Raw genomic sequence first — 24,240 nt, forward strand, 5'->3', positions numbered from 1 at the left:
AAAGCAGCACTGCGCTCACAAACGCTGCTTTATCAGGCATTACAGGCAAGATGAAATGAAAATGAGACCAATCGGACCAATCACCGCAGATTAGCGTCACGCAAAGGAGGGGTTTGTAAAAATGAATCGTTGAGCGAATCGTTTGGGAGTCGTTGAGCAAGTAAGGTAAAAATAAATGCATATTATAAGACAATGAAAGTGTTTTTTGACCTTGCATGCATGTCAACCTGTTGTTTGGGACTCCCAAAACCAAAATATGAACCTTTCATTACCCATAATAGGGGCACTTTAAATTTCTCAAAATACAGCCCGCTTCAGATTGGTTTTAATCACTGCTCAAATAAATAAATAAATAACGCAATCTTTATCTAATTCTGATTGGGTGGGCAAGACAGTCATTTGGGTGGGCTCAGCCCACCCCTGCCCATGCCTGGAGCCGGCCCCGGAGGCCATCAACAATTGACAGTCAATATGACAACTGTAATGGAGATGGACAAAGTACACAACTTCATTACTTGAGTGAAAGTACAGATACTGCTGGTCAAATATTACTCCATTACAAGTAAAAGTTGTAAAGACAGATTTTTACTTAAGTAAAAGTACAGAAGTATTTGCTTTTAAAAGTACTTAAGTAAATTTCCTTTTTATTATTATTGTTGTACTTGCAATACCTTATCCCTCTGAAGAAACGTTCGATACATTACGCCTACTAAATACACTGACTAGCTTGTAGTATCTTTGGAATAAAGAGCTTTTAGAATGTTAAAAACCTAACAATTATATTTAACACCCCTATTCACCCCCACAAAAGCAGCATGGTAGTGATCTCACACAGCTCTGGCAGTGTGTGCACAGTCTGCACACATCTATGTGTAGCCATTTATCCACATTTGAACCGAGTGGACAGTGAAATTGCTGTAAATACAGACTGATAAGAAAAAAAAATCAAACCTGCTTTAAATTCCAGCAACACAACTGTAGCTGTATAACTTTACAACAGCAACATTGCTTTGCACCGCAAAACCAACATTGCAAAAAAGCAAAACAGCAAGATTTATTTGACATCAAATCAAACATTTAAAAAATGCTCTCTAATCACTCTCGCGGTACTTTTATGTCATACACAGAACGGTCTGTGCATTGCTACTTCAAGTCAAACAACTATTGTTTTGTTAGGAGACACAACAATTCCTCTGTGGCTTTTATAGGTAATATTTTCGTTTACACAATTTTGCAAAATCAGACAATACTGTGTCTAATATATACCACAATATTAACTTATTATTGAATTGTTGTAAATAAATATCACATTTGCAACTGGTCAGGGTTCACAAAAAGGCTGGGAAATCACTTCATAGTGATTACTGATAGACTGTCTGAGAGAAAAAAAAAGTCATGTTTTGAAAAATAGCCTTTTTGGCTAATTCTGGCACATTCACAGTTATGTTTATTAATGTGCATTGCCCCTGTAAACAAATAAACTTAAACTAAAGAAGAAGAAAAAACACCCACTGACTTTCAATGCTATATAGTAATGACTTTCTTCTTCAAGGACCTTGATAGAAATGTCGTGGAGTGTGAAGTACAATATTTGTCATTCAAATGTAGTGAAGTTAAAGTCATAAGTTTACAGAAATAATAATACTCAAGTAAAGTACAGATACTCAAAAAGTGTACTTAAGTACAGTACTTAAGTAAATGTACTTAGTTACTGTTCGCCTGCTTCTGCACATTCAGTCCAAAGTCTGGACACATCTGCTCTTTCTGTATTGTTTTCCATGTTTGAGAATAATAGTAGTTATTAGCACTATGAAATACTGAAATTGGAAGTATAGGTATAATTTAGTGATCAAAACACGACATAAATGAAAACTCTTCTTTGTCTCTAGATTCCAGCTGTGCTTTCTCTGGATCTTCTCCCAAACAGCTTCAAAAGATGCATCCTGGGATTATTTTTAAATGGTATTGAAGGAGTAGAAGTAGAAATAATTTTGTCTATAAATTGGATTTCATGCATTTAAGCAGAACTAGTGACCAGTGGTGTGTTTTTGTGCAAGACTGTTTAATAGAAGATGGGATGAGTGTTCGGGAAAGTTTTTTGAATTATTATGGAAATTTAATGTTATTTATTATAATCTTTTGCAATTCCATTTGGTGCCACTAGTGGTGCAAGAAAGATGAGACAATATCATAATTCAAGATATAAGATCAATAAGACCAATTGGAAGATTCAAACTTTCAAAATAGATTCAGGTTGTAAGAAAGAAGACCAATTAGGAGACTTGAGAGATTTTTAAACTAATAAGACTGCAAAATGATCTGCAAGATCTGTCTTTTTTGAATGTCTGAAGTCTGAATGGAGCCTGAATTAATTGCAAAGGATTACTACATAGGGTTAGAGGTTTAGAACAAACCTTAACCAGAATATTCGAGGAATATTAATACATTTCTGCTTTAATGTGTTTACAGATTGGACAATTATAATAATTTTGACTGTAATAAGAACATGCAATATAAAATTTGAAGCAGACGGAGTCGTTCAGAGCCACAGACCACTGGTATTTTATCAGACGGACAGAGAAGGATCTGGCTATTAAAACATAATTCTGAACTTATGGAGATTAATTTGGGTCTTAGTGTTTAGTCATCTCTAGCTCTTGTTGTTGTTACTTTGAAAAGTAACAGAAGTAATCATGTATTTTCACCACACAGCTCGACACCTGCTCTTGAACTCTGATAAGCTTGTTTTCCATTAGTATCACTTTCAGACCTCACCCAACACCTGAATGAAAGCGGATAGAAGTTAACAAACATTCGGCTTTTCAAGCAAACACATACAGATCCTCCCAAACACACCCTATAACTGTTATTGCTATGGCCCCACCAAGATACAAAACCACTAAGAACATTAGTGCCGCATTTTTTGCTCCAGTTCACACTGTGTTTTCACAGTGTAACTTGAACATTTCCACATTAGGACTTTAACCCTCAGAAACCCGCTGTCGCAAAACTGCAAAGATTCTTAAAAGCAATTCAGCACTAATTATGGGTTAAAATATACAACAGTTAATCATTTTATGAAATATAGCATTACTATGATAAATATTTGCCGTTGAAATCTCCGGGTTTAAGAGTCTGAGGGTTTAAGCAACTTATTTCTAAGATTGGTCAAGAATACATGGAAAATTAGAATTTGCAGTGATTGCTTTGCCTCTTTAAAACTGTGCCCTGAAGCGTCTGCACACAATCGTTTTATTTGTCGTTCAAACCTCAGACCGATGCGTCATCAGTGCCTCAATTATCCGTCTGGAAGCGCGCGAGACTGATACGCGACGGAGACTCTTCTACCATGAGAACTCTCACACACAGACAAAAATCCTTAATCGTCTTCAAAACCTCTCCCTTATTTGCCAGAGTGCAATAAAACAAGTTAATTATGGCGTTGAAAATATGAGGATAATGATAGGATATAAGATGATGGTCACCCTGAGGTTATGAGTTTTTGATTCTCTCTGTTGCCTTTTTGTTTTTTTGCTCGCTAAATCCAAGGCGCCCTTCCCAGAAAAAGCTGAAGTTGTTTACAAGCGGTTTATTGACTTGCGTTGGGTGATGGGAGATTTTCAGGTTGGTCTTTGTGAAAGGAAACAACTCAGAGTTCTTTAAGTGAATAACTATTTCAGATGCATGTTTCAATGCATTTGTGGTTTCTCCAGTTAAAGAAGATTAGGTTTTAAAAAAGGAATAGTCACATCCGAATAGCCAAATCTGTTTTCTTCCTCCATTAATCGCATAAGGAGATGTTAGACAGAGTGTCCAAGCTGCTCTTTTTCTTACAATGAAAGTGGATATTAAACAAGAGAATGTAGGATTTTATTTTATTTAAAAGGTGTTGATTGGATTGTAAAAAAAAGTTTCTATTCACTAAAAAACTGGTGTATAAATCATTCTACAAATACATTTCAAGTAAATTTCATTCAGAAATGGCTAGTAAATTTCACAAACAATTACAAGGAAATGGCATGTAACACATCGAATTAAACAAGAAATCTGAAATAGAAAAACTGAAATAGTATTTTCATGTAAAATGTACATATATGTAAAATGTACACCAGTAATGTTTTTTTTTTTCATCATTTTCACATTGTATGGATTTGAGAAAAAGGTTGAGAATTTATATGGCTTGTTGACGACTTGGTCACAGAAGAGGAGCAGTGCCAGATGCCTAATATTAAATCACCAAGTTAGTCCGGTGCGTAGATCCAAAAAAAGAAGCATTGAAATAAATATTTTATTTATTATATTTATTTAGGTGTAAGCCCGGCATATAACCGTGTGCGGAATCTGCGGATCTTAATTTCTGCTGGCTTGGTGACTTGGTGAAAGGAAATTGGTGGAGCAAATTATTACATGTATAAAAAGATAAAAAGAAAAAAAAATTTTATAACATGCATGGATGAATAATCCACAATAAAACCAGGAATATACATTACTGACATACAAAAAAATAGTTTAAACAAAAGTTGTTTAAAAAAAGATGATTGGAGTAGATCAGAAAATACTATTTCCGTTTTCTACTTCAAAATTTACTTGCTGTTTCTTTGTAATTGTCTGTGAAATACTAGCAATTTCTGAGTGAAAATTGTTTCTACACCTTTTTTTTTCCACTGTAGGCTCAGTTTTGATTTCATGTTGACTGTGAAGTTATAATCTAAATAGACACAAGCACAAACATTCAATTTTATGAAGCTACTGTGCACAAAGTGTGTATTTTAGATGGGTAGTCTATAACTACAGTAATCTAGTATCTTTGAACAGTTCATAAACTATAGGGAACTCTGGAAGCGGCCTTTTCATTCATCTGATGAGGTAGTAATTTTAGTTTCACTAGTGAACTAGTTTTAGTTTTGAGAATACCTGGCATAATCTAATCTTCTACTGCACGTGTGTGCTCGAACAGAGCTAAAACCACGAGTGTGTTTGTGTGTTTATGGAGTTTATGTTCCTTTTCTGAGGAAAAGCCCCAGATGAGCAGACAGGGATTCCACCTCTCACAGACACACACACACACACACACACACGCTTTCTCTCTTCCCATTCCTCTGCCCTTCTGTGTCTGGACTCTGATCAAGCTGTCTGGATCACTCTCACGACATTCCCATGCAGACACATACATACTGTACAAGTTGCAAAATCTCTCACACTTTCTTTCATTTTTGCAGACAGATGACAGACATCATGCTGCTGACTCGTTATGTCACAGTGATGACTTGGCGATTTCCCACCATCTAGAAAACTTCATGACAAATATTCACACTGTCACTTCCTGTTGGACATTCCATGCTTCATTTAACTGATGCCTCTCTGAAAGTGTGAAAGCCAAATATAGGAAGTAACTTTAAAGTCAAAGTTTTACAGGAACAGTCCGCCTTATGCAGGGTTTAACTGCTTTATTCCACATGAACTGAGAAAATTGATCTGAAATAAATATTTATTGGCTGTGAAATGGCTATTAAAATGTTTCATTATTTAACATTTTGCATTTTATATATAGGGGCAAAATCTATCATTAAATTAAATTTGTATTATTATAATATTATAATTATAAAATAATATTTATTTAATATATGATTTTTATACATTTTATATTATTATAAATACCATTATATTTATAAATTTAATTTAAGAAATTGAATTATTTCCTTATTTTTGTTATTATTTTTACTAGCTGTTTTTGGTGGCTTAATGCAAGGAATATTTATTTACAACAGAGGTTGTCATTTGTACACATTTAGTATGTCTTTAATTTGAATGACTTTTTATTTTTACCTCATTTATTATGTTGCATTTCCCGATGAGGTCACAGACCAGCTGGCAAGTAATTTTTAATTCAGTATATGATTTATGAGTTGGTACTTTAATTGATTAGTAATGTTGTAATGTTTTAAAGGTTCATTATTTTTACATTTATTTCTTAATAAAAACATGCTTGCCAGCAAAAATGAGCTCAGCGGTGTGAAAACACTCTTATCTCTCATATACGGGCCACTGATAGGAAGTCAAACTTGGCGAGCCCATTATGAGTGATTAAACATGCAGCGAGTATGTTAACGAGCTCGTTTTAGAGTTTTGTCTTTAATCAATGCAATGGCAGAGACTTTACATGCTCTTGGATTGATTAGCTCAAATAACAGCACAGAACGACACCTTCCAGCACTGTGACTGAGTTTACAAACACACCAGAAGAGAGCTTTAGTCAAAAACAATACAGGCAGAAATTTTGCTCAAGGCCTGATTTGCAATTCAGAGATTTTCGAAGTTTGCAGCATACTATGTAATCATATAAATTTTTATGTTTTTTATGCGCTTAGTAGATACTTGTATCCAAAGTGACTTACGTTGCTTTTGAAGGAATGCATTTCATCAGTTCATGCAATCCCTGGGAATCGAATCCATGAACTTGGTGTATTATGCACCCCAGTGTTGTGCATCTGTGCTTTGCGTGTTTCAGTCAGAAAATCTGCATCAACATAATCATGTGTGTTGAGCACGTACACTCATGTGCACATGCTCTGACAAGTGTGCTGTTTTGATGAATTCCTCTGTTCTGTGTCGACCTACTTTTTTAATTCCCTCATTCCTTTCATATACAGCATATCTCCTCCTTCTCAGACACTCGCGAGATGGAGCGCTTCATCTGAACAGAAAAAAGATAAACATGTGGCTTTTGTTGCAGGCGGGAATGAATGACAGCATTCCGCATGAGACCACATAAAAGGCCTCCTATATCTCACACCATTTCTCCTCTTTCTCTTCTACTACTTTATCACGCTTTCATTTTTCTTTTTTACACAGCTTTTGTTTTTCTCTCGGTTTTAAGTGCCTTTTCGAATCTAACAACATCGGTTTGTTCTATCATACATTCTGTCTAACATTCTGTCATTCTATCTATCATTCTGATGTTCTATCTTTTACTCTATTTATTGTTCTTTCTATCTTTCCATTGTTCTGTCATTCTTTCTTTCTATCTGTCTTTCTTTCTTTCTTTCTTTCTATCTATGTATCTATCTATCTATCTATCTATCTGTTGTTGTATCATTCTATCGTTCTATCATCAGTCTATCTATCTATCTGTCTATCTGCTGTTGTATCATTCTATCATTCTATCATCAGTCTATCTATCTATCTATCTATCTATCACTGTCTGTCTATCGCTCTATCATTCTATTGTTCTATCTATTCTATCATTCTGTCTATCTAGCTATCTATTGATCATCTATCTACATATCGTTCTATCTATCGTTGTCATGTTCTATCAGTCTTTCATTTGATCTAATGATCTATCTATCTAGTCTTTCGTTCTTCCTTTCCCCCCTTTTTCTCTGTCTCTCTCTGTCTGTGTGTTCCGGCTGAGAAAGGGCCCACCGCACGCAAACACAAAGGGGCATTGTATTCTGGGTAAAATGTGGTAAGCAGACGCTGGTGGACGGCCCTAGCGGTTGCTGGCAGGCAGACACACTTCCTAACGCTGCCGGCACATGAGCTCTTGTTTTGGGAAAGCCCTGAGTTATGGCGGCTGTGGCGAGGGGCATTTATGAAAGCGGGACATGGCTTATTTTGGGAGCCAGTGGGGTGGAGTGTAAATTTAGCCTCCACCACAAGGTCACCCCTGGATCTCTTTCTCTCTGTCTCCCTCATTAAGACATCCGTACATCCATCTATTGTCAGGGCGGGACCACCGTGTGCCCACTGAAACTCATCTCTCACTTACTCCATCAAACTGGTTCCAATAAGTCTGAAAATACATCTCTATGTTATGCTCGGGGGTCTTTTCCAGGGGTTTTGAAGTTTTCCTAGAGGGTCAGACTTCCCAGTGGTGATGGTGGATTACTGCGGTTCGGCTGTAAAAATAGAGCCGCATAATAGAACTGTGCGCCAGCAGAATTATGTCCACGAGACTGTATTATTTAGAAATATAGGAGATTTTTTTCCACTAAATTTTTTTCTGTCCTCTAAGATGATTTTACAGATCTTTTTAGTTTTAAATGTGGTGTATGTAATATCTTAAATATTCTATTTTTTATTCAAGCTTGTGGAGAGACTATAAATACTTCACAAAAAATAAGCCATTCATAAACACGTTGGCACTATGTTCAAAACAATGACGTTTGATTGGTGACTGAAGTAACTATTCATTAAGAAACCTGTTTGAAAACAGTTATTATTTTGCATTGCCATTTGGTGGCCATATAGGTGAAAATTACACACTTCAACTTTAAAGGATTGATAGATTATAATGTCTATATATCTTATAATATCTACATTTTATAAAAGTGCCTAATTACATTATAGTTTATTAGTTAAGTCTTGCCTATAGTTCAAGTCCAAGGCTATTGTATCCCATTTGTAATTGATTCCAGGATATTTTGTAAATGTTTTATCATAAAACTAAATTTGAAAAAGTTACATTTTTAAGTACCGCTAATGCTTCTATTTGAAGAATCACACATTACTGGCTAATGTCAGAGTTTTAAAGAAACCCTCAAAACACACAGATTACTCTTCAGATGACTCTGTGTGAATGACATCACAAACGTACGACAGTCATGGTGATTCTCATGTGTTGTGAACTCATAAATGAATGCTGCTGGTCAACCACAGTCAGAGGCAAAATGTGCTTGATCAACAGCATCAGCATTTTAATGAAACGCTGTACATTGTCTGACCACATATGAAAGAACTTTTTTGAAGTTTTCCTAGAGGGTCAGACTTCCCAGTGGTGATGGTGGATTACTGTGGTTCGGCTGTAAAAATAGAGCCGCATAATAGAACTGTGCGCCAGCAGAATTATGTCCACGAGACTGTATTATTTAGAAATATAGGAGATTTTTTTCCACTAAATTTTTTTCTGTCCTCTAAGATGATTTTACAGATCTTTTTAGTTTTAAATGTGGTGTATGTAATATCTTAAATATTCTATTTTTTATTCAAGCTTGTGGAGAGACTATAAATACTTCACAAAAAATAAGCCATTCATAAACACGTTGGCACTATGTTCAAAACAATGACGTTTGATTGGTGACTGAAGTAACTATTCATTAAGAAACCTGTTTGAAAACAGTTATTATTTTGAAAGTGTGAAAATTACACACTTCAACTTTAAAGGATTGATAGATTATAATGTCTATATATCTTATAATATCTACATTTTATAAAAGTGCCTAATTACATTATAGTTTATTAGTTAAGTCTTGCCTATAGTTCAAGTCCAAGGCTATTGTATCCCATTTGTAATTGATTCCAGGATATTTTGTAAATGTTTTATCATAAAACTAAATTTGAAAAAGTTACATTTTTAAGTACCGCTAATGCTTCTATTTGAAGAATCACACATTACTGGCTAATGTCAGAGTTTTAAAGAAACCCTCAAAACACACAGATTACTCTTCAGATGACTCTGTGTGAATGACATCACAAACGTACGACAGTCATGGTGATTCTCATGTGTTGTGAACTCATAAATGAATGCTGCTGGTCAACCACAGTCGGAGGCAAAAAGTGTTTGGTCAACAGCATGATTTTAATGAAACACTGTACATTGTCTGACCACATATGAAAGAACTTTGTGAAAGAGCAGACTGGAAGAGTCTGAGAAAGCGACTTCTTGGCTTGGGAATGGCAAATGTTTTAAATACGAGTTAAAAGAGACACATTTTGGTGGGAAAAACAGCCTGCTGTTTGTTATGGCAGTGAAATATGTTGTAGTTGTTTTTTGCAGTAATAACAAGACTGTTTAGCAACTAGACTGGTGTGATGCATTCTTAAAGGGATATTTTCTTCTTCTTTTTTAATTCATTTTATTTTTACCCCTAACACTCAATAATGTTAGTAAATGTACACATTTTCCACCCTCTCTTTTGCACTTGTAATTAAAAGGGTTGTTTTGCAGTTGTGTGTAAACTATGTAAACATCCTCTGCATATCTGTGATAAAGCACTCCGGGGTTTTCTTTTTATTTTCCTGTCTTTTTATAGAGTTGAACTGTTAAAACATGCAATTACTCTAGATTAGAGATGCAATATCACAGCATCGGACACGCAGTGAGAGTGACACAGTGAGAGTGATGCAGTGAGTCACTCTGTGTGAATGTGGGTGCGTGTTTTTTTGCAGGTGTTTGTGTATTTACAGATCATGTGGAAACATCAGAGATTCAACTTGATTAACCAAAATGCTAACTCAAAACCAAATTGATGTTTATGAGGACTTAGATGTGTAATGCACATTTAAACAAGTAAAAAGAGCCAGGGAGACCTTGTAGCATATGTGATGTGTGCAAATCAGACCTTTCTTTGGGCTGATGTTTCCTGTGTCTCCAGGCAGTGATGTTTCAGAAGCTTCAGCTGAAGCACATGCCTCCTCTAGGGGCCAGGAGGACGACTGTACCACCATGAAGTTAGTCCAAATCCGACTGAAAAAGGGAAATGACATTGAAATTGCACATAGCCTATCTCCATAAAACAGCATTTGATTTATTTCTCAAGGGAGGCATTTTACTCAGACAGTTCTTGCTGCAGAGTCTCAATACTCCTAACGGCGTAATAAATCTTTGTACTTTTCTACCGCAAACATTAACTCCGATCTCTCTCTGTAAAACACTTCCTGCACGCTCCATGAAAAACAGACTGTTTTGATGACACGATACATCATGCGTTTTCAGTGTTATGTCACATGAAAGTTCTCCACAGCAGCTGAGCGTTTTTAGTTCATAAACACTTAGTGTAAAACAGATACGCTGAAATCATTTGTGTACAATTTTCACTCAGAAGTTCATAGTAAATTTCACAATTAATTACAAAGAAACAGCAAGCATAACAATTAACCGTGGCATTTTGAAGTATAAAAGCCTGAAATGGTATTTTCTTGTAAAATTTTCCCCAATCTACAAAAATACATATGTATTTTTTACAGTGTAGTTCTGGTTTTTGGTGCTGCTAAAAGTATCAAGCCATGCAAAAATGCACTAAGTTGTATGTTTACCTTCACTTAAATAATGCATGAGAAATTGAGAAGATTGGTGACACAGACAGCCATTGCCATCTGAACCCATCAGATATTTCATTGAGTAATGTGTTTTTGGAGACTTTTAAAGTTTATTCATCCTAGACAGTTCTAGTGAGCAAATATGGCTTTAATTTTGTGCCCTGTGAGAGAGGGAGCACTTCTGGACAGAAATACAAAATAATTGTTTGTTTTACATTCTCTGAAAATATCCATATACATTGTGAATGGCGTCATCTGTAAGACTTCAGTACAATAACAATTCAGATTCATCCATCAGAAAAATATGCTTTGATCTGACACGCTTTACTTAAAATATAAAACAAATTACAGCTTAGAGTGAATCATTCACCGCAAGCTTCACTGTATTTGACAAAAGGCGGTAAACTGAGCGTCATTACAGTCAACAGTGCCGAGAGCTTGTTTATATATTCTATTAATATTGTGCATTGTGCATTGATGTTATTTTTCCTCACATGAATTGGAGTATTAGCTGCATGCGATGAAAATGAAAGATGACATCACAAAGACTTCAGAGGGATGCATTGCGCTTTAGATAGGGCACTGTGATGATGTCATTAGGGACACCTGATATGAGGTGGGGCTGAAATTCAAGCATGTAAACTGGAGATTTAGAGTTGACTGCAGGTCATCTGTGCTGCTTTCTCAGGCAGACAAACCCGCAGCTGAAACACAAGGAGACACTGTACGGAAGGAATGCTCTCTGCGGCTTCCAGACTTGCTCCCTCTGTAATTTGTAAATGTAAAGAAATGTGCTGCCGCCCACAGAGGGGGGAAGATAGCAAATCCACAGACTTATGTCAGCATTTTATGCCCCGATTTGATTTTTATCTGCGGGTATGGAGGCCTGTGTGTGTGTTTGGGGGTGATGACTAATGAAGTAATGTTTTACCAGTTCAGAGCGTTTGGGCACATATCTGTGGTTTCTTCAGATTCAGTACTCTTCAGATTGTCGTGTTGCTTTTGCATGAAATCTAAGTGGCTTCATTTGAGTGTGTTTGTGTGCACATGCTCTCAACATTAACCTTAGAGACGTATGAAGTTACTTTTGACTTGCTATTGGATAAAGAGTGAATTTAGTTTGTGTGTGTGTGTGTTTGGGGGGTGATGACTAATGAAGTAATGTTTTACCAGTTCAGAGCGTTTGGGCACATATCTGTGGTTTCTTCAGATTCAGTACTCTTCAGATTGTCGTGTTGCTTTTGCATGAAATCTAAGTGGCTTCATTTGAGTGTGTTTGTGTGCACATGCTCGCAACATTAACCTTAGAGACGTATGAAGTTACTTTTGACTTGCTATTGGATAAAGAGTGAATTTAGTTTGGCATGTGGACTGTTTAACATCTTTGTCACTACTTAGTGGGTGCAATGGAGTGAAAAGTCTAAAATGTGAAGTTAGGTCCCAGAGTATATGATCATTTATATATATATATTTCTTGATTGAACAACATAATTTGCAGCAAAATAATTTGCTAAACCTAAAATGTGAAGTTAGGTCCCAGAGTATATGATCATTTATATATATATTTCTTGATTGAACAACATAATTTGCAGCAAAATAATTTGCTAAATATGTTATGATTTAAGTTTTTATGATGAAACTTGTGGCAAAAAGCCTCTAGTTATTAATTATGAGTAGATATGAGGCAAAACTCATTTGCAACAAATGCATGATATTTTTGGAATAACTTTTAAATAATCACTTCAGCAAATGGTTAACCAGTTTTGTCTGTTTATTCAACCACTTTTGGCATTTCATAACCTCTCAAGTATTTCAAACGAATAGTGTTTTTCTTTTAGTACAGTAGGTGCAGTGTTAGTATACGCGTATATTACAAATTAATCTCCATTGTGATTGGAGCAGTCGGTGTGAGCCCACTTTGCACATCCTTTGCAATAAATCTTTTCCCTCCCAAATATGGAAAGCAATTTGTTGCTTTTCAGGCGTACTGTATCGATCCTGTGCCAACCAAAGACTTTGGTGATGCTTTTGGCCACAGTGTTTTTTTCTCCCTCCCAAGTGGAGGCTTTGGATTCTGCAAGGACAGTTAACTTAATATATGTTAAAAATGTACTATTTAGAAGAATTTAATTGTTAATTACATCATACTTATCCAAAATAGAGTATATGGGGTTTTACTTGAATCGTAAGATTAAATTTTTCGTACTATTTAATCTTTGATCGTTTTTAATAGCATTTGTAGTTTTTTGTAATACATTGCATTTTTTGCAATTTCATAATTAGTCATTAAGAGAGAACATTCACAACTGAACAACTTGCGGTATATTAGGCAAGCTTGTTTTCTTTCTGTTAATTGCATAAGGGGATTCCCTTTTGTTGCAGTGTTCAGATAAAACATTTCCTTTTTGTCTCAAAATGCATGATATTTTCAGGGATTCTCATACATGAATCTGTCACATGTTTTAGTACTAGACAGATCAAGTTACCTCAAAATCAACATAGGCATTGCATGCATGACTTCATGTTGCTTGTGCAATGCACAGTGACAAACAGGTTTAGCAAAGAGCTGTTGTGGTTTTTCTTGCTATTTAGTGTTTTGGGAGAAAATAAAATCGAATCAAAAGGGTCTTTTTCTCCTGGAGGCATTTAACCCCATTGTACCCTTAAAGAATCATGGCATGTTGGTGCTCTCTGAGTCTGTCTCTGGAATATCTTTCATTGTTTGAACTTAAGGCTGTTTTGGAGGGCTCGTGCCTCTTTGTATCCGCTCACATAATTTCTCAGCGCTTGATTACTGAATGTGTATTTGACGCGTGTTGTAAGCTGCGCCTCTCTCAGATCACATATCAGAGGGACGCGCGTCATTAAGGAGTGCATGTCGCCGCGCGACTGTAACAGTAGAAACTGCGCGCGCAGTCTGAATATGACAGGCTGAGCGCGTGCGGTCACGTTAATAATGAACAGATGCTGAAATATCACCGATATATGCATGCACGACCCCTGACCAGCTTGTGTTTGGGGAGGTTTCTTGGAATGTTCGTGTTCAGGATAACAATTTATGTTACAGTGTTTATCCTTTTTCTTCTTCTTCTTTATTTTTCATAGAAGTGTATAGTTTTTTTTTTTTTTTTTTAGATGACTGACGTTTAAAAAGCTATTCTAATGGCGCCAGAGGATATTTGCTCTGGGTGAGACGAACTTTGACAGATTGCGCCCCAAAAATACCTTTATATTTATAATCAGTCATTGAGCAGACTGTTAAAATTTGTCTACACATATCAGGCCTATACCGATATAGCACACATGAAACATATATGTAACACATTTTATATGGTGCTATAATATAAATAAGAACAAACGCGCTACAAAATGATGCAGCAATGCACTTCATTTAAATGCATTCTTATTGTTTATTAGAAATTAGCTATTAGTATTTGCTAGTAGTAACAGGCACACTGTAATGTAGTTATTGCATACGTGTGAATAATGAAAATATCCCGCTTTATTTTATGCGTTTAGGCTGTGTGCAACACATGTCAACATGTGCGTCTATTTCGACAAGAGTTACTCAATGCAACAGGCGGATGGAAGGCGTGAAAAGAGGAAGACACCTTCGCAATAGGTCTTTCGAGCAGATGTTGATGAAACATGCTAATGATCTTGAGATGTAGGATAATGTGCATATTTTTTTGCTCTCTTAGACCATTGGTGTGGGTGAGACTTTGACTTCCCTTCTAGGCTATGTTCACAATATTTCCTCACATGGAGATTAAAATAAACAGTGGTGTAACAGCAAAAAACGCTGCGATAACAGAAAAAAATAACAGACGGATTCTTGGCGTCTTGATGTTTTCGTGGAATTATAATAGCTATTAATAATAATAATAATAATTCAATAAGTCACTTCATTTAAATGCATTCTCATTGTTTATTAGAAATTAGCTATTAGTATTTGCTAGTAGTAACAGGCACACTGTAATGTAGTTATTGCATCCGTGTGAATAATGAAAATATCCCGCTTTATTTTATGCGTTTAGGCTGTGTGCAACACATGTCAACATGTGCGTCTATTTCGACAAGAGTTACTCAATGCAACGGGCGGATGGAAGGCGTGAAAAGAGGAAGACACCTTCGCAATAGGTCTTTCGAGCAGATGTTGATGAAACATGCTAATGATCTTGAGATGTAGGATAATGTGCATATTTTTTTGCTCTCTTAGACCATTGGTGTGGGTGAGACTTTGACTTCCCTTCTAGGCTATGTTCATAATATTTCCTCACATGGAGATTAAAATAAACAGTGGTGTAACAGCAAAAAACGCTGCGATAACAGAAAAAAATAACAGACGGATTCTTGGCGTCTTGATGTTTTCGTGGAATTATAATAGCTATTAATAATAATAATAATAATTCAATAAGTTTATTATTATTATTATTATTATTGCTAATAATAATAACAAGTATTATTATTATTATTATTATGCTTACATGGCTGTTGTTTTTTTATTGTTTATTAATTCTAATTATTAAACACATGTGTGTTTGTTTTGTTTTTGTTTGTTTTAATGTGTTGTTGTCTTCATGTAACCAAACGCTGGTTTCAAACTGAGCTCATCTTTAGCATGTGAGCCCGCAGAATTCTGGTACAAATCCTGCCAACACGAGTTAAACCTCAAGCCCAGTGCACACATATAACACTGAAACACACACTCCCTCTTTCCGTCACAGAATGAGCCAATAAAAGAACGAATACAAGCAGAATAAAATGTATTTAATGGCTGTTACGAAGTAATCGACTGTTAGAAATGTAAATTACTATTGTAAAGGCATTTCTGTTTGCTTTAAAGAAATGAGACATGTTCAATTGTAATAAATTATTTTATAAAGAAAACATTTAATATAATAATAATAATAATATTTACTCGATTTGTCTTGCGAATGGAAGAAATGTTTTTCTTTCTGACTGTATTTAGACTAAATGCTTTAGTCGTGCAGAGTGAAACTATTAAATTTAACTCAGAATTTAAAACTGCACATTTTTATATAATGTATAAATGTATGTAAATATTGTAAATAAATAAATAATTATTTTTGCAGTTGGGGCATTTGTAGAGAGAAAAGGCTTTTCTCCGTTTACTCACCTTAAACAGTTTGTTTAGGATTTGTTAATCAGTCAGTTAATTAATTTGATTCTTTGTCGTGTTCATAGCGTCAGTTTTAGTGCGCGTAGGCACATTTATGTATCATCATCAATAACCATCAAAAGAAACAAACAAAAAAAACTGATGAAATCCACAGAAAAAGATGAATTCATTCAGATAACCAGCTGTAACTGTGAGAATCGCTTTATTTCAGCACATTTATGTATCATCATCAATAACCATCAAAAGAAACAAACAAAAAAACTGATGAAATCCACAGAAAAAGATGAATTCATTCAGATAACCAGCTGTAACTGTGAGAATCGCTTTATTTCTGCCTCTCTGTTTTTTTTTTTGTTTCAGTCTGTCTCCCTCTCTCTGTCGTTTTCCTTCTCATTTAGTGTTAGTTTAATGCGCTTTAATTCGCTTTCCGAGGCGCCACTGAAGGTTTTTAAACGACAAATGCGCCTACTAGTGGTGACAGTGTGAGCTCAGGGTGTGTCAACCACACAAGAAATCATTAGATTCTAATTAAATACCATGTATGAGACTTATAAAACCATTATCATAATTATTGTTGTTCTGTTATGATTGAGCAAAACCATTAGTTATTCGAAAATTAATTTAGCACAAGATGCATGGGAGATAGACTTTAATTTACCACTTTAATTTTTTTCCTGTGCAAAAATACTTGTTTAAATGTTATTACTGTTTGAACGATGCTTAATTGCTACAGTTTTTAACCTAATTTGTTTTTGAGGGATAATTGTTGCCTTAACAATTCATGTTAATTAACTGTTTCTGGATTGCTCAATGCATTATTCATTTTTTTTACAAAAGATAAACTGGCACACAGACATGAATAACTTCAGTAAAAGATATTTAAATTTTTGTCTGTGGTTTTTAAAGGTTACACCTGGCAGACTCTAAACCTTAATGTGAGGAGAGGATTGAAATATTTATTGATTGTTCATTAAGTATAAGGCTGATAATAGAGGAGCTTTCAGTTTTGCTTCGGCGCGTTTGATGGGCGCGTCAAACCCAGCCCTGTTCGCGGATTGGTCGATTAAACCCGGCCCTGATCGCTGATTGGCGGAGCGCTCAGCGCACTCCAGGCTATAATGAGATGAGTAAATAACGCTTGTCTGCAGAGCGCAGAGCGCAGCTTTTACAGGCACGTACGTCTGACTACCACAAACTTTTTTTCTTGTTTAAACTCACTTTCACGCTTAAACATTCAATTGGAAGCAGAGCATTTGACAACTAAGCCGGACTTTATTGCAGAAGTTCTTCTGAAACTGTGGGATTAATTTGTGTGGACTTTATTTTCAGAGACTCTGGACTGATAGAACGGAAAGTGTCGCTCTGACTAAAAGTAAAACTGACATCCAGGAGCAGCACACACCTGCTGTACACACTCTGGAATAAATGCGGTTTAATAAGCAGCTTTAGAATAATAGTTTCATATGCTTTGAGAAGCATACTTGTATCAGTTTTGTGCTTTGACTCCAAATTCCTTTCATCGTGCAGAACGAGAGCGTTCGAGCGCGTATGTGTGTGCTTGCGGTTTCTTGGTTTTTGCTGAAGTCAGTGGGAAACTCAAGCGCACTTGAACGCTTCTGCGTCCTGCACCGAAACGCAAAGTAAACGGTCACGGAGGAGTTTTCCGAGGCCACTATCACGGACTTTCTGTAGGCTACTTACCCCATTTGGGTGCCTGAGCTCTTCACGGGGGTCTCATTTGTAATCTGTTGTGATGCATATTCCCGTAGACCCGAGCACGAGCAGACGGTTCACGCCGCCCTCCGCCTCGTTCCCGTGCGCTAAAGTGACCGAGAGCCCGAGCATGAACGCTCCGGGTCCGCTGCGGGCCGGCCGGCCGGTGGAGAGCCGCTCCGTGGTGGACGTGCTGGCGGATCACGCTGGAGAGCTGGTGCGCACCGACAGCCCCAACTTTCTCTGCTCGGTGCTGCCGTCACACTGGAGGTGCAACAAAACCCTGCCGGTGGCTTTTAAGGTAATTAAAACATTAATTTCTGTAAAATAGCTAGTTTCATAGCGTTGTCCGTTAAATCACAAGTCAGTCAGAACGCGGCAAGTAAACAGAAGTCGCGCTCTACTGAAGAGATAACCATAGCAACGGTAGGCTGCGCGAGCCTTTTCCGTTAGAATCCAAAACAAATGGTACAAGCAAACGGTAAGTGCTATCATTATTAATCGCTTCTGATATTTATATATCATAAGTTCATTAAAAAAAACATGTTTTACAGGTAGAGTGAAATAGTTGACGTTTGATTCGTCAAAAGTCAAATCGGTGGCGGGAGCCATGCTCACCACAGTTCGTGTTTTGGAAATTACTGACAAAAAATCCTTTAAAAAACCCACTCACATAAAAGTCACCGAATAATTAAAACACTTGCATTTTTTTTTTCTGATATCATCGTAACATACTTCTGCTGGACTGATAATATAGAAGATAATATAGAAGATAAAAACAAAATATTGATCACGTCAGTGACAATTCGACAAGACATTGTACGGTCCTTGAATTCTATTATTATTATTATTATTATTATTATTATATAATAATAATATTATTATTATATGCCTATTATTATTATTTAATTTGAAAAGAGCTGTTATAATGATCACCGCGACAATGATAGGCTACTCCGGTTATAATGTTTGCGAAAAAAAATACTGTTAGGCTATATGCAATTATTATTCATATCTAAATTGTATTTATTTTTATGTTTAGCATATATACAAATCACAACCGTGCACTTGCAGCAAACGTAAGCTAATTTAAATAAAATTGCTAAAATTGAAGAAAAAAGGCTTAAATTGGTTAGGAAATTAGGCTATTTACTCGCGGAGCAAATCATAAATATTTTATGTGCTTATAAATAGAACAATATTAACAGTAATCGTCAATATATGTACGAGCAAACTTATATTGTAATGATTATTGCGGGGGTTGCAACCCGGGTTTGTTTGGTTTGGGGTTTGTGTGTGTTGTTGATTGGGTTTGTTGGGTTGATCTGTGTGTTTATCAGGTGGTGGCTCTGGGTGACGTTCCTGACGGGACTCTGGTCACGGTGATGGCGGGAAATGATGAGAATTATTCCGCGGAGCTGAGAAACGCGTCTGCCGTCATGAAGAACCAGGTGGCGCGATTCAACGACCTGCGCTTTGTGGGCAGGAGCGGCAGAGGTGCCACATCTATCAATCTGTTTTGCTGTCTGTCTGTCTGTCTGTGGTCAGATGCATGCAGGCTATGTGATGGAAATGCAACAACATATTTATACTATATTGCGATAAAAAATAAATTATATTTTTTCTTCATGCAAGCACAATTTGACATTTCTAAATTGTCATACGTTTAAACTTAAACACTTAAGCTGCAGTATTGCACAGTGGAGACTGGAAAAAAACGGGCACATATGCCAGCATGCTTCAATTACTTGTCCCAGAGAAATAATTTCCCCACAGCAGAATTTTTCTTAAAAGATTTGAGGTTTAAAAAAACCCATCTTGTTTACACACCTAAAAACACCCTAACTCTTACATAGCTCACATTCTTTCACAAGCTTTTCCTTCTCGTCTTTTTCCTTTTGGCCTCGCTCCTCGCACTCACATTTTTCCTGTAAATGTTACACTTTAAATAGTTGCAGACGGATGAGTGGAAAGCGCTGCAGTGTGCGAATTAAAAGTACCTTTCATTTCTGCAGTCAATTACCCCACCCTCATAGCCCTCATACAAGCCACGGCTTTCTCCCCTCAAAGCGCAGCTTCATTGCATTTAGAGATCACACACACACACACACACATGCACACAGACACAGCGGAGTCCCGGGAACAATCTGGAACACATTGTCTCACTAATCCACATCATAAACGCATTTGAAAGCGCATCAAAGCAGTAGTGCTGTCTCTTTTCAGAGGAAACTCATTCATTTCTCCCAGCTGTATGTGACCCACCTCACTGAGATTGTGCATCGAATCTTTACTTCATGCAGCCTGAGGGAGTTTCTGTTTTACCTGAGGGCTTTTCTGGTATATAATCAACTTTATGTAATGTAGTAATTTTTCACAACTGAAAAGAAAAAAGGTACAAAGCTGTCAGTTGAGCTGTGGCCTAAGGTACAAAAGCTAAAAGGTACATTTTTGCACCTTATTTACCCCTAAATTGTATATATTATTACCTTAAAGGTACATATTGGTGCTTTAAAACTTACTTCAAAAATACACATATTTTAATACCTAAGGTGTACAAAGTATTGTACCTTTTTTCTGAGAGTTTACTTGATTGTTTTAGTGTCAACAGCACTCAAGCTACATGAATGAAACTTGATGATCATGTTATCCAACATGATTTTAGAATGTTCATGTTTATATTTCTGGTATTAAAAGTATTTGTCTGTGAATCATGCAATAACTTTTCAAACCAGCGAGTGACATTTTATCCTGTGTCTTCTTGTCGTCCTCAGGAAAGAGCTTCTCTTTGACCATCACTGTGTTCACTGGACCACCCCAGGTCGCCACATTCCACCGCGCTATTAAAGTCACTGTGGACGGACCTCGAGAACCAAGACGTGAGTACCCAGAATCCCCTGAATGACTATCAAAAAGAGCGTTGACCAAGGTTTCCAACAGCACCAACAATGATAACATTATCTTGCACTGGTATCCACCTCTTTGGATGACATTGTTCTGCATGAACTCAAATGGTTTGTTTTATATAGAGTACTTTATCAGGAGCTGTGTGTTTCTTTGTGCATGAAACCAGCATAGAATACAACAGAAAGAGGCGCTGTCTGTTTTATTGATTTATCGTCTGTGTATAATTTCATGCTCACAACTCTGGTAGAAAAGCATTTCTTTTGCGGTGTTTGATAGCTAGGGAAAGTATTTGAGGAGGTGATACGAGATGAGATAGTCTCTCCTTTGTGTCTGCTTTATACCGTGATATTTACTGCAGTAAAAACCAGGCTGAGCAGTCTTTAGAACATGTGCCAAGTAAAACAGATTAGTTAATCTGTTGGTTCCTGGAGTTTTTCTTACTGTATTAGAGCTAGGAGGTTGATCATTGCACACTACTCTTGATAAATCGGTGAATGTACGTAATGGTTTTGATATTATACTATGTTGGGATGGAGTATTTGGACGGTGCGACGAGTATTTGAACTATTTTCGGAGCACCGACGGCTTTAGTAGTCCTATGAGTCATTCACAGATGATACCGGGGAGTAGAGCCACTGTGTGTGTGTGTGTTCCCAAATAGTACAGTGTATTTTTGTGAGTAAGTGTTGGTTTCAATGTCTCCTTGTATTCTCGTGTTTGGGTGTATACATACCTGCACATCAGCGTGTGTTAATATTAAACAGCGAACAGTCCTTCGTGGTCTAGATGGTTGCCAACCTCAGATGTCAGTTGTGGTGTGTTATTAAGCCGTTTCGGGAGCAGAGAGCGAGGGTGCGTCTCTGAGCCACAAACACAGAGGGCTCAATGAAAGTGGCCGCTCTTTCTGACCAGTGGGGTCAGCAGTGCCTGACCGCATTAGAGCCGCTGAATTAACACAGCACTGAACGCCTGCTAGGGGTGCAGATCCATAACGCTAATGCAGCCCGCGACCACAACAAGAGGAGACCAGAGAGAGAGAGAGAGAGAGTGAGAGAGAGAAGAGTAAGTCAGTGCCGCTGTTTACAGAGCTGTTGTTGTATTTGTTCAAACACTAGCCCCAAAAAATACTTTGGAAACTGTAATGAATTTATGACTGTCATTGCACTCGATTTCAAATCAAGCACAGGTACACTTTTCAAGCGAAACAGCAGTTTTGTTTGGTTTGAAATGATAAGTAAATAGATCTAGCGTACCTGAAAAGACAGTTTAGGAAGGTGATGTTGAGTGAACCTCATAAAGTCTGTCAAGAATATGCCCAGCTCATATTTCCAATTTTAAAAAAGTAATAAGAAATTATATTTAGCTTAAAGAAAAAGCCTACTTTTAGGAACAATATTTATTTATTTAAATATTATTTTTTGACAGCTTAGCACACCCCACTGCCAGTTCTCATGATTTAATGCAATATATATTGGTTTTATTATACATAAATTAAGTTATTATTAATATAAGTTAATTTAATTTATATATATATATATATATATATATTGTAAATTTGTATTCATGAAAACATCATTTGTTGCATTGCCTAATTTGTGCTAGATCTTAAAGAGCTGTATTGAAGTATTTTTGTTACTGTATTACAGAAATAAGAACTTATTTTGAGAGAAGATGTGTTTGTATTAAATAATGCAAAAAATCCTAATGACCCTAAAAATAGGCTTTATTTTCTTTCTACATTTTTGTCTTTCTTTTGAATGTTTGAAATGTGACCTGGACATGTTTTTGTTCTGTAAAAAACAATCTAGCATTACGTGAGCAAATGCCACTTGTTTTGATATTTAATAAATTGCAATGACATGTAGTAATGCAAAGTATATGCAAAAATCCCTTTTGGTTCAACATTTCCTGATTTCCTCATGCATGTCATATTTATCATATTGGCTGAATGACGCTTGGCCTGTAATGACTCTTTAGAGGCGTTTCCTGTAGCGACCCGGGTCACACTGCCGTACCTGTAGCCTACGCTCACTCAACTAGCACTAATGAACACGTGCTTCAGACGCGATACAGTTTGAAATGATGTGTGAGTGAGCGTGGTTTCAACGTGGTTATGGTGGTGCGGTTGCATTAGATTTTGAGTATGTGAAATTACTTTAGACCCGCAACGAATATGAGATACAGGATTTGAGATGTTTTTAATAAACAATACGTTTTAAATATTAAATGATAATGTGACGTGTAGAAAAAAAGTGTACACTGATCGTCCCATCATGCTGAATACTAATGTGTGTGATAGATTGAAGTCTTTGAATTCACTGCGTTGTTTATTTGCAGTTTGTGTGTGAATATGCGCTGGAGTGTGTGTGTGTGTGTGTGTATTCTGCTTTTGTCAGATATGTTGTATTGATGGTATCTTTTATAAGAAAAACCACACCCTCTTCTCCCCCAGGCACGGGCTGACTGAGGCAGTATGTGTACTTTGATAGTGCTGCCAATAGAATAATACCTCATTAATGTTTACTTACAGAGTTGATAAACCTGATGGACGGGACCCCACACACACTCACATGTTGGGTTTTTATGTTTTATGGGGACTTTCCATAGACATAATCATTTTTTCGTATTCTGTACAAACTGTATATTCTATCCCCTAACCCTCACAGAAATCTCTGCATTTCTACATTTTAAAAAAATCATCATTTAGTATGATTTGTAAACCTCATAGGGACCAAAAAAATGCCCTCAACATTTTGTCCTCACAACATAGGGTTTACCTGGACCATATATGTATAAATACAACAGACCTAGAAAGTTTTCGGATAATATAGTCACAATTAAAAGATTATTGGAGTGCGTTTTACAGGAAAATATAATTTTAGCCTCTCTACTTCACAATTTCATGTGTAATTTAACATGTAACTTGCTGTTTCTTTGTAATTATTTGTGAAATTTACTAGGAATTTCTGAGCGAACATTGTTTCAGAGTAAATACAACACCAATTTTTTTTAGTGTGTATACATGTCATTCCCTAACAACCTGTCAAACCAAGCGGCATTCATTTTAAAGATGCAAGCACACTTATCAAGCAAAACATCACCAGCTGGTTTAGAAGTCATTGCAAAAAAGGCTCCAAAAAGTGAAGATAGTTCTGAGAAAAGCTTATGCGGCAATTGAATTGAAATTTTCATTGAGAAGAGAAGAGTCGAGATTATGGGCAGGGGTTTCGGGTTCGACTGTATTTGCATTTTGGCACACAGCTCGTAGAGGGCATGTAAATCTGTTAACAATATCATTTGCTGTGTTATTTTTCCACAGATATCACTCTGTGTTTCTGTAAATAAAGGAGTGTACATGCATACATTAGTATGTGTGTGTGCGTGTAAAACACCTGCCAGGTGTTTCATCCATTCAATAAATAATGCATGCCGCACCCATA

General features: G+C 36.5%; 1 protein-coding gene across 1 annotated transcript in view; it reads left to right on the forward strand.

Moving 5' to 3' along the window:
* LOC107724626 (runt-related transcription factor 3-like) overlaps positions 1–24,240 on the forward strand; it is a 67,284-nt gene that overhangs the window by 16,215 nt on the left and 26,829 nt on the right. The window contains exons 3-5 of the mRNA XM_016533623.1: positions 17,950–18,194; positions 19,234–19,390; positions 20,668–20,772. Coding sequence (XP_016389109.1) covers positions 17,950–18,194; positions 19,234–19,390; positions 20,668–20,772 — 507 coding nt within the window. The remainder of the gene's footprint in view (positions 1–17,949; positions 18,195–19,233; positions 19,391–20,667; positions 20,773–24,240) is intronic.

This window comes from Sinocyclocheilus rhinocerous, unplaced genomic scaffold (genome assembly GCF_001515625.1).
Source record: "Sinocyclocheilus rhinocerous isolate Xijiao unplaced genomic scaffold, SAMN03320098_v1.1 scaffold304, whole genome shotgun sequence".
Taxonomy (NCBI): Eukaryota; Metazoa; Chordata; class Actinopteri; order Cypriniformes; family Cyprinidae; genus Sinocyclocheilus; species Sinocyclocheilus rhinocerous.